Source organism: Cnephaeus nilssonii, assembly GCF_951640355.1.
Source record: "Cnephaeus nilssonii genome assembly, chromosome: 7".
Taxonomy (NCBI): Eukaryota; Metazoa; Chordata; class Mammalia; order Chiroptera; family Vespertilionidae; genus Cnephaeus; species Cnephaeus nilssonii.
This window is the reverse complement of record NC_137078.1, coordinates 33,979,316-33,991,965: the sequence shown is the minus strand read 5'-3', so window position 1 is coordinate 33,991,965 and position 12,650 is coordinate 33,979,316. Positions and strand designations below refer to the sequence as shown.

General features: G+C 38.1%; 1 protein-coding gene across 5 annotated transcripts in view; it reads right to left on the bottom strand.

Moving 5' to 3' along the window:
• The window catches only part of EVI5 (ecotropic viral integration site 5), a 185,273-nt gene that overhangs the window by 56,457 nt on the left and 116,166 nt on the right, over nt 1-12,650 (bottom strand). For all 5 annotated transcript variants that reach the window (XM_079776026.1, XM_079776024.1, XM_079776027.1 and 2 more), the window contains 2 exons: nt 11,594-11,740; nt 5,708-5,803 (listed from right to left, as the gene is read on the bottom strand). In XM_079776026.1, the coding sequence (XP_079632152.1) occupies nt 5,708-5,803; nt 11,594-11,740 (243 nt within the window). The remainder of the gene's footprint in view (nt 1-5,707; nt 5,804-11,593; nt 11,741-12,650) is intronic.

The window sequence follows — 12,650 nt, the reverse complement described above, 5'->3', positions numbered from 1 at the left end:
TTCTCTCTCCCCTCCCCTCCCCTCCCTTCCCCTCCCTTCCTCTCCTTTCCCCTCCTCTTCCCTCGTCTCCCCTCCTCTCCCTAAAAACATATTAAAAAACAACAACAGCAACAATGACTATTGGTCTATTCATTAAAAGACACAATAAATTTAAAAACACTAACAACAAAAGACAAGTCGTAGAGTAAGAGAGTACAAATTTGCAAAATATAGCCTCAATTAAGAACTAGAAATCCATGAGAAAAAGACAACCCAACAGAAAAATATACACAAAAGACTAACAGGTACTTGACAAAAGAGGAAATCCAAATGGCCAAAACTGTTAGTACCAGGTCAATGGAAATTAAAACCATGATGAAATATCACTGCATACCCACCAAACTGGCAGAAATCGAAACATCTGACACTACCAAGTATTGGGGGAGGATATGGAACAACAAGAACTTTCATATGATTCTGTTGGGAGTCTAATCTGGTGCATTTTAGAAAATAAAGTTGAATATCTCCATGCCCTCTGACCCAGCCATTCCGCACCTTGGTATACATGCTGGAGGAACTCGTGTACAGGTGGTTAGTATAGTGCACAGGATTGCTCATAATCACAGCACTGTTCAGAATAGTGCCAATCTGGAAAGTCCTAAATGACCACTAATATTAGAATGGACAAATACATTGTGATATATTCATAAAATAGAATATGTATGACAATAAAAATGATGACTCATAATGTTGAACAAGGAATAAGAGACAAAAATGAAAATATTTAATGACTATACAAAATTCAGAAACTGGGAAAACTAAACTGTGTGGATCCGAGATGCATACAAAGATGACACAACTATAAGGAGTTCTATGGTAATCACCATAAATTTTAGGATTACCATAAAATTCATGATAAGGGAACAGGTTGTGATTGGGTAGACTATGGAGTAAAGGCAATATTTTCTATAGTGGTCATATGGATAAAGTTTTTATATACATACTAGAGGCCCAGTGCACAAATTCGTGTACCAGTGGGGTCCCTTGGCCTGGCCTGCAGGATCGGGCTGAAACCGGCTCTCTGACATCCCCCGAGGGGTCCTGGATTGCAAGAGGGTACAGGCCAGGCCCAGGGACGCCCCCCTCCCGGTGCATGATCGGGGCCAGAGAGGGAAGTGGGAGGTTGGCCAGCTGGGGAGGGAGAGCGGGAGGGCTCCAGGGCGTGTCTGGCCTGTCTCACTCAGTCCTGATCGGCCAGACTCCAGGAGCAAGTTAACCTACTGGTCAGAGCGACTGTCCCCTGGTGGTCAGTGCACGTCATAGCGACTGGTCAACCAGCTGACTGTCTGACCCCTGGTGGTCAGTGCACATCATAGCGAGCAGTTGAGTGGCCTTAGCATATCATTCGCATATTACACTTTGATTGGTTGAACGGCCGATGGGACACTTAGCATATTAGGCATTTATTATATCTATATATATAAAAGAGTAATATACAAATCGACCGAATGGTGAAATGACCAGAACGACTGCTCGACCAATTGCTATGAGGCACATTGACCACCTCTTGGTCTTTCCTCCCGGCCGGCAGGCTCTGATTGTCAGATGGCAAACAGGGAACCAGGAGTGGGTGGTGGGGGACTCGGGCGGCGCCAGGCCAAGGCCCTTGCCCCGCCGGTCGCCCCACACACAGAGGATGACATGCAACGGGGGTGGGGCTGGTGAGTGGGCGGGAACGGCCAATCTCTTGGTCCCTCCCCCCGGCCGGCAGGCTCCGAATGCCAGACGGCAAACGGGGAACTGAGGGTGGGTAGTGGAGGATGTGGGTAGCGCCAAGCCAAGGCCCCAGACCCACCAGTCACCCCACACACAGAGGATGACGTGCAACAGGGGTGGGGCCGGTGAGTGGGCAGGAATGGCCGACCTCTCAGTCCCTCCCCCCGGCTGGCAGGCTCCAATTGCCCAATGGCGAACAGGGAACCGGGGGTGGGTGGTGGTGGGTGGCTGGGCCGGCTGCCGGCAGCCAAGGAAGATGGCCCTGATCACAGGCCATCAGTTTAGAATTTTGTGCGCCGGGACTCTAGTAGGATTATAATTTTGCTTTATGAACTCTGTATTATTGTGCTAATAATTTTTAAAAGGTTTAACTATTATTGGTCAAAAGTAATCACAACATGTTTTGATTTATACCCTATCTAATAAAAGAGAAACATGCAAATTGACCATGCCTCCACTATGCCCACAAGCCAATCAGGAGCGAGTATGCAAATTAACCCAATCAAGATGGCAGTTAATTTGCATATCCAGGCGCAGAGCAAAGACTAAAGACTGAGTAGAAGGAAGCCAAGTGCTGCAGAAGGGAGTGAAGCTGTGGAGAAGCAAGCAGGGCGGTGGATAAGGGAGGGAAGCAGGCAGGGCAGCGGAGAAGGGAGGGAAGCAGGCAGGGCAGCAGAGACAGCCGCAGGAAGCCCTATTCTTGCAGGAATAGGCCCGAGGAAGCCCTATTCTTGCAGGAATCTTCCTGCAATGAGCCTCTAGTAAGTTTATTAAAAGGTATCCTTTATGTTCTGTTGATAATATCCCTCATAAAGTAGCACATGCTAGGGATGGACACATATTACGAATCACTTGTAAAGATTGCTCCGGAAGCCATGTAGGTGAGACTTTTCATTTGAATACAGTTTTTAAAACACCCAAAACTCGGATTTTGGAAGAATACAAAGATTCAGAACTGATAGAGAAGACTGAAAACAACAGTTTAGAATGAATGAAGAAAGTCAAAAGTGAGTGTTGTTAGGAAAGCCAAGGGAGGAGACAATGTAAAGAGGATAAGAGGTCAACAATGACAAATGAGATATGATCAAGCAAGATAAACACTGAAAAAATACCAATGAATCTGGCCATCAGAATTCCAGTGATCACTTAATCAAGTGCCATTTGATGCTAACATACTGCTATTGATAGTAAAAATTTCATGCATTTTCGTTTATATTTTTCAAAAATGAAATGTTATATTTCATTTTAAATAAAACATGCATTATACCAAGTTCTTCATTTTAATAAGTAATTCAGAATCAATAAAAAGAGTGATTTAAATCTTGATATTTTGTGACTGATGTATAAAAATTTTATAATTTTCTTGATGTTAGAAAAGTACATATTAAACTAGAATTGCATATGATAGCAACGTAAATAGCTGATTATAAATATATTATGCATGCCTTAAGTTTTTCTGAATATGTGCTACTTTATGGGTAATATCAACAGGACATAAAAAATACCTTTTAATAAACTTATACAAATCATAATGTGTTGTGATTACTTTTGACCCAGATCAAAAGATGAGGTTATAATATGTAAGTCTTAGAACACATCAATTGGTTGCATCCTACATGTCCCAATCAGGGTCTGGGCCAGGGAGGAGCCTGCAATCAAGGTACATGCCCTTGACCAGAATTGAACCCGGAACCCTTTGGTCTGCAGCTGATGGTCTATCCACTAAGCCAAACTGGCTAGGGCAGAAATTAACTGAATTTCAAGTGAAATTTAAGGACAAAATTATTTTTCAGGTGGGAAGAAAATTCTAGATTTGCAGAGAAAACTGTATTTATAGCCTGGAACAGACCAAAATAAAAAACTGTGAGAGAAATAAGATTTTAAGCATAATACTTTGCCTATATTGGAAATGTACGTATTACCTTATCCCAGTGGTCGGCAAACTCATTAGTCAACAGAGCCAAATATCAACAGTACAACGATTGACATTTCTTTTGAGAGCCAAATTTTTAAAACTTAAACTTCTTCTAGTGCCACTTCTTCAATATAGACTCGCCCAGGCCATGGTATTTTGTGAAAGAGCCAAAATCAAGGGGCCAAAGAGCCGCATGTGGCTCATGAGCCGCAGTTTGCCGACCACGGCCTTATCCTATATAATAAAAGCATAATATGCAAATCGACTGAATGGCGGAATGACTGGTCGCTATGATGTGCACTGACCACCAAGGGGCAGACACTCAATGCAGGAGCTGTCCCCTGGTGGCAAGTGCACTTGCACAGGAGGAGCACCGCTCAGCTAGAAGCCAGGCTCACGGCTGGCAAGTGCAGCGGCGGTGGCTGGAGCCTCTCCCGCCTCTGCTACAGGCGGGCGGTAAGGAGCGAGGGGTCCCGGACTGCAAGAGTCCGGACTGAGAGAGGGATGTTGGACATCCCCCGAGGGTTCCAGACTGCAAGAGGGCTCAGGCCGGGCTGAGGGCCCTCCCCTCTCCCCAGTGCACAAATCTCGTGCACTGGGCCCCTAGTCCTATGTAATAAAAGGCTAATATGCAAATTGTCCCCTCCACTGGGAGTTCGACAAGGGGATGGGGCCGGCCCACCAACCAGTGGCCCTTCCCCCATGGCTGGTCCCACCCCTGGTCCCTCCCCCCAGTCAGCCCGACCCAATCGGCCCCAATCAGGGTGGGCCGTACAGACCCCACCCGTGCACAAATTCATGCACCAGGCCTCTAGTATTGTATAAGAAGAAATAACAAAACAGTTATTTTTAAAGCTTTGAATTTTCTTTTGAAAACAGCTTTGACAATATAGAAATGTGATCATTATCATTCACAAATGGACTTGGAGCACAGGCAACAAAAGAAAACCCCGTAAGCTGGACTTCAAAAAAAAAAAAAAAACCACAAAAAACTTTTGTACATCAAAGGAAAATAAGTGTGAAAAGGCAACCCATGAAATGGGAGAAAATGTTTGTAAACCACATATCTGATAAGGGATTGACACTATAAGGAACTTCTAAAACACAAGAACAACCTCATTAAAAGATGGGCAAAGACATGAATAGACACTTCTCTAAAGAAGATACACAAAAGACAAATAAGCACATGAAAGATGCTCAATATTAATAATCATTAAGGAAATGCGAATTAAAACCACAGTGAGATACCAGACACACTCATTAGGATGGCTGGTATTGAAAAAAGAAAACAAAATTAATACATGTTGGTGAGGATGTGAGGAAATCGAGACCCTTGTGCATTGCTGGTGGGAATGTAAAATGCTGCAGCTGCTGTGAAATATAATGTAACAACTTCTCAAAACTTAAACACAGAATTGCCACAGGATCCAGCAATTCCACTTACAGGTGGAATTGAAAGGAAGGACTCTAACAGATATTTGTACACCAGGTTCATAGCAGCATTATTCACAATAGCCAAAATCTGGAAGCAACTCAAGTATTCATCAATGGATAAACAAAATGTGGCACACACACACAATGGAATATTATTCAGCCTTAAAAATGAAATTCTGACACATACCACCACATGGATCAACCTTAATAACATTATGCTAAGTGCAATAAGCCAGTCACAAAAAGACACACTGCATGACTATATTTATATGAGGTACCTAAAATAGTCAAATTCAGAGACAGAAAGTAGAATGTGTGGTTCCCAAGGGTTGGGAAAGAGGAGAATGGGGAGTTGTTTAATAGGTATAGAGTTTTAGGTTTGCAAGATGAAGAGTTCTGGAGATTAGCTGCACAACAATGTGAATGTACTTAATGTCACAGAACTATACACATACAACAATAAAAAGAATGGACTTAGAAATGAGTAAGTGCTGAAAACAGAATCACAGTCATTTTCAGGATGAAGATATAATTGTTCAGGCACAGAGGGAGAGAGAATGATTGCACTGTTTGTATGTGTATTTTATTATGTCCATATGGTACCTGGATTTCAAGCTCAGCGATGTGCTGCTGCAGTTCAGCCACAGCAGCTATGCTATCTGCTTCCCGCAGTCTCACGGCCATCACCTCTTCCTTGTTCTAGGGTGGCAAACACAACAAGCCAATAATAAACCATATAATTAACCAAGCTAAAGATAAATTAATACGGAAACAGAAACACTGTAACCTATCTTAAAATTTAGAAAATAACAAATAAGCCCATCAAATGAGAAAAAGCCATTATCTCCTAAACTTGATATGAAATGAAAATATAGGATAGCATCCCATCTTTAAATATTAAGAAATATCATTCATATAAATTAATATTGCTCAAAATATTTAAATTAAAATTTACATAATTAAATTTATTAAAATTATTGGTGACTGAAAGTTTTTTATGAAAGAACATTAAGAACTTTCAAACCCTTAACCAGAACAACAGAATAACAAAGATATGAATACTAACAATGTTAGTATATAACGTTTTAAAAATTATATTCTTTCTGAAGAATAAGTGTTAATAAATATTTACATTGTACTACAAATAATAAAAATTAGATTGTATCACAATTCTGCATAATATTTACCCCACCACTTCAAAATGTCACAAAGAAAAAACTCTAAAACCATATTCTACAATATCCGTGCTGTCACAGATTAGAGGAAACTGAGACATGACGGGAAAATCTGATAAAATCTGTAGTCTAGGACTAACATTGTATCAACTTTCATTTCTTAGAATCAATAAATGTACCATGGTTATGTAAGATGTTAACATCAGGACAAGCTGATTAAAGGGTCTATGGAAATTCTCCGCACTATCTTTGCCACGTTTCTTTAAACATAAAATTATTTTAAAATCAAGAGTAAAAATATCTCAGCCAGTGTGGCTCAGTGGTTGAGCACTGACCCATGAACTAGAAGGTCAGGGCACAAGTCCGGATTTTGGGCATGATCCCCAGTATGGGGTGTGCAGGAGACAGCCAATCAATGATTCTTATGTTGTTTCTCTCTCTCTTAACCTTTTGCACTCGGATGTCGAGTGTGACTCGACACGGTTAGCATCAGTAGCAGCTCGAGAAAAAAGCAAGCGAGTGCAAAGGGTTAAGTCAATAAACACTTTTTTACGACTTTTTTTAAAAAGTAAAAAAATCTGAAGCAAATACAGTAAAACAGAAAACATATCATATATTGCTTTCCTACTTAAAATGTTTCACTAGCCTCCCACAGAGCAAAACCCAAACTCGTTGCCATGAGTATAAAAATTTACGTGTAAGAAGTAGAGTCACAGCCTATCTCCCTGGCTTCATCTCATTAAGCTTTTCGTTATGTACAAGACTCAGCAACCAAGTTCTTTCCTGCTTTTGAACTCTGTGACCCTATTCATGCAGGGATCTTGTGCTGGCTCTTCACAAGACTGATTCTTTCCTACTCTTTAGGTCCCACTTCTCATACCACCTTCTAGCACTGCATCTTAATGACCACTTCCTCTTAACTCCCAGTCCAGTGTATATCATTAGTAATGATCTTACCAATTTTTACTTATTATCTCACTAAACATTATGCCCACCTTCTTCACTGTATCCTCAGTGCCTATAAGAGTAACTGACAGAAGACAGCCAAATATTTGACTTAATTCTCAAATACATAAGTAGATGACATCATTCTCTGAAGCCTCATAATCTCACCTCCTCACAAACCAATTTGAGAATCACTGTCCTAGAATATGTAAATTACATCTATTTAAAAAGAAAATATTTGCCTAGACACTTTGTAAGTAACATGACGAAGAAACAGGTACCATAATGCCCTGCTGGTCAAAGTACAAAATGAGGGTACTTTGACAAAATCTATGAAAAGAACAAATGCATTTACCCATTCACCAAACAATAACATTTACAGGAATTTATCCTATAAGAATGTGTAGATACATTTCTATACATCTGAAATTATGTATGTTATAAGGTTATTCACTATACCAGTTGTACTGGTTAATAATGCGGATTTTGTAATCAAAGAAAACATGATAATTTCAAGAGAAACATCAAAAGTGGTTTATTCAAAGTAATGTCCATTGCTAGCTACACATTTCCCCCATCTTTAGGTAATTTGTGGATACTGTCCCAATAGAACTTTTCTTGTTTTGAGGCAAACCACTCAGAGACCCAATTTTCCACTTCTTCATACGTTTTGAAGTGCTGCTCAGAAAATGCGTGTGCCATCGATCGAAACAAGTGGTATTCTAAAGGAGCAAGGTCTGGTGAATACGGTGGGTGGGTTAATACTTCCCAGGCAAGATCTTTTAATGTGTCTTTAACTGGTTTTGCAGTGTGTGATGGTGCGTCATCATGAAGCAAAATTACTTTGCCGTGTCTTCTGGCATATTCTGGTCGTTTCACGACCAAAGCATGGTTCAAATTGATTATTTGTTGTCAGTAGCGATCAGTATTAAAGGTTTCACCTGGTTTTAGAAGCTCATAATATACCACCACACCTTCCTGATCCCACCAAACGCAAAGCATTGTCTTCTTTCTGAAGCAATTTGGCCTTGCAGTCGATGTTGATGGTTGACCTGGATCAACCCCTGATTTTGTGCGTTTAGGATTCTCAAAATAAATCCACTTTTCATCGTCAGTCACAATTCGATGCAAAAAAGACTTTCTTTCGTGCCATTGAAGCAACATTTTACTGATGACTTTTCAGTTTTCCATTTGTCTTTCGTTCAGTTGATGTGGCACCCATTTTCCTTCCTTTAAAATCTTTCCCATTGCTTGTAAATGATCGAAAATTGTTTGCTGAGCAATGTTTAATCTTTCTGCAAGTTGTTTTTGAGTTTGACACGCATCTTCATCCAATAATGCTTGTAATTGTTGGTCTTCAAACTTTTTCGGTTGACCTGGACGTTATTTGTCTTTCACACCGAAATCGTCACTTTTAAAGCATTTAAACCAGCGTTCACAAGTATCTTGAGATGAAGTATGTTCACCATCAGCTTCCCAAAGTATATGATAACTTTCAGCAGCACTTTTCTTCGAAATAATGAATTAAAACTTCCCGCAAATGCTCTTATTTTTGGCACGAAATTCGACATTTTTTAAGCGTAAAAATATCTATGATGTTAACACCTTCAGAAAATTTGACATATGAAGTTTTGAAGCTTGCTGTCAATACAACAAAATAGCATACATATCAAATTGCATATATATCAACATATGTGTAACTCCATCTATTGAAAAAAATGTGCATGATTAACCGGTACACCTGGTACTCTGTTTATAGTAGTAAAACACTGGGAACAACCCATGTGCCCATCAATAATGAGAAGACTCTTCAAGAACTGGTATTTATAACTCTAGAAAACATATGAACAGAAAAACAAAGCAAAAGCAGAATATATAGTATGCTAACTTTCATGTAAAAGAGTGAGGACAAGAAAAAGTATGAACATTTACTTCACAGTATCTGCCAAAAAGAAACTCTATAAGGACTTATAATAATAAACCTGGGGGAGGGGGGGAATGAAAGAAGAGGTATGTGGTAGGGTCAGGAAGAGAATGAGATAGAAGGGTGTTATAATATTAGTATTATAATCATAGTAAAATACCTTGACTGACTTTCCTTACTTAACATTATTTATTACACAATTTTACAAGTTTGTATATAAATTAATATATGTTTTGTCAATATATGTAGAACTAGAGAACCTAAAATCTTCCTATAATCTTCAAATTCTTATTTATGTAGAAAATCCCACAATCCCATTACTGAACTCTTAGGGACAAGGTGTGCTATGAAATTTCAGATTTTTTTAGATTTTACAAAAGTAATACAGTGTATAAACCAGTATTATCCAGTAGGAGCTGAGGCGGTATCCATATGAAACAGTATACTCAATGCTCAACACAATGAGGCAGTGAAGTACAAATACCCACACCAACTGGGATAAATACAAATGATAAATGATCATATTTCAATTCAAATCAGGTCTTGCTTCCAAATGAATTTGTGTAAAATTTATGAAAAAAAACCTTTGGGTTTTATAGTGATCGGGATTTTCATATTGGGGATCACAAACTTGTACTATCTCATCTTAAATTGGGAACATTCAAATTCAGTTACAGAGGGAAAATAATATTAATATTAATATTAAAATAGCACCCTGACATTTTAAATAAATAAAAATTAAATTAACTTTACTATTGTTTATCAACAAATAATAAACTATAATTATATAAAACTAAATGAAAATGAATCAGATTTATATAATTGAAGGACAGGCTTCCTTGAAAGATAGGTTTGTTCCTGAATTGTTCCAACATAACAAGGTAAAATACACTTAATCAGAATGTACTAGGTGCTAGAGAGACAAATAACACACTAGTCATTCTTGAAATAGGCAAAAGGCATTATAAAAGATTAAATAAATCAATATACAGCTTAAACGCAGGGGAAATATCAGAGTCAGCATCTGTAACATACATACTTCACAGAGGTATTAATGAACAATTAAAAATTTTTTAAATCTCAAAAGAGTTCTTAAATTCTCTAAAATTCCAAATCTGAGCCTATTGCTTAGATAAATTCAAAGAAAATTATATTCATCAGCAAACTCCCCAAATATTTATTTCCAAAGAACACTTTACTTTGATTAAAAGGTGGTAAGGCATTTGAGGAGCAATATTAAATCCAATTAACAGTTTTATCAACATGCTTTAACAAAAACTTACAGCAATAATTAAAAACATTACATTTAGTTCTTTAATAAAAATGAGTCAGCAGAGACAATATAGCATAATAAACACTCAGTAAAATATTAGTATAGCAAATCAAGTTGATATAAACTCATGCCACATCATTTTATTTCTAAATTAGTCTAGTCATATCCTTCAAGAGGGACTCCTCTGAAATTAGTACAAATTTCAGTACTGCCTACAGATTTCTGTCAGTGTAAATTGTAACAGCCATGCATATTAATTAGGATGTAATTTCATCTCTGGATTTCAGTGACACTGATAAACCACTCAAGCTTCACTCTTGGTTTTTAATGACACCAGAACAAGTTGATGGAATTACAGCTTTATATGTGCCATTGAAAGTCTTATTTCTTATCATAGAATAATAGGACTGGAATCTTTAAAGGGCATCATTCCTACTATCTCACCATGGAAAGATGGATATCTAGTTTGTTTTTTAAATCCCATAACTTGTCCTCAGCAATCCATTCTAATGCTTAGACCACAGTCATCTCTTTATTTCACACACACTTCCCATCTCCTCTTTCTTTCACCACTGCTATACTATAAACTTATTTCAGGAAAAAAACGTACTTGCATTCTAATGCTTTTACATGCTTTATGAATTCAAACACTTCACACAAAAATAGAAAAACTTATTAAAGTAATGAGAAATGGACACAGTTTACCCAACCCATTGGCACACACCCATTTCTTTTGCTCTCTACTCTATCCAGAAAACATGTGAATACATTCACTGCCCACTAATAAAGTACCTATCAAGGCAGAGCTGCCCTAACCTCTATAAATTACCTATCTTCTTGGTTGAGACCTTAAAAGCTTTGGTTTTAAAGGGCTACAGGTCAAAAGAAATGTTGCAGACAGATACCAGTTTTAACCCCTTAGTAAACTTAATTTCATGCACTGGCACTTAACCAAGTGGTTGAAAACAAGGTTTCCTGCCTGAAATCCACCTCAGAGCAAGATGCCCTGCCCTGGTCTGAAAGCAACCACCAAACCAAGATCAGAAAAACTGGAAAATTAAACTAGTTTCTTATGGCTTTACTTGGTTTAAAGATGATGTAATCAATAACGAGATAAAACAAAAAAGGAATTTTTATATTGACAAAAACAACTAGCTACTTGATATGTTTACCTTGCATTCAATCTCTGCTTGTTTGCGTTTTGCTTCACTTAATTGAGTAAGCAGTCCTTTGTTCTGCGCAGAAAGATACTGCACCTTCTCCTGTAGACTGATCACCTCTTGTTCTGCTCTTCGAAGATGGTTACTATTGATCTGGTTCTAATAATAAAAAATACAAATACTCAGATTATACAGATAAAAGGCCTGAAAAAACTCACAAATTTCTACCTACCCATTTCATGCTTATACAACATTATAAAAAATGTTGGTATATTACTTATAGGTTGATTTTATTCAACAAATACTTAAAAACTAAAAAAAGTAAAAGATTTATAAAACTGCTTTAAAATCAAATTATCTAAATGAATACATAAGGTCCATAATTAGAAACTCCCATTCTAGCTCAATTTACCATTATATAATAAATACCTATAAACTATAAGGATGGTCACACAAAACTTGAAGGTATTAATTTCTGAAATAGGCAATGTAGTACAAAGTGGGTAGATACAGGATGAGGATGAATTTAGCTCTTCTTTCCAATTCTCCAAATAAAGCACAGACCAATTGAAGATGCCATCACCATTTACTGGACGTAAACCTGATGTCACAAAATGTTCCATGTGCATGTCTACATTCCTCCAATGCACAGAACAGTCTACTTTCATGGAGCATGGACTGATTTTGAATTCTGGCTTACTATTTGGTGATTAAGCTAACTAGTTAATATTTCTGAGTCTCAGTTTCCTCACTTGAAAGGGTATATAAAAATACTACTATCCTGGCCTCTGTGGCTTAGTTGGTTGGAGCATCATCCCATACACCGAGAGGTCGCAGGTTAGATTCCCAGTCAGGGCAGATACCTAGGTTGTGGGTTCAGTCCCTAGTTGGAGCACATTGAGGAGGCAATGGGTTGATGTTTCTCTCTCACATCGATATTTTCCTGTCTCTCTTTTTCTCTCTTTCTATTCCTTCCTCTCTCTAAAATAAATTAAAAAAAATTTAAAAAATACTACCTATTTCTCATTTGATTTTCTTCAGAATTAATTGAGATAATACATGTAACTAG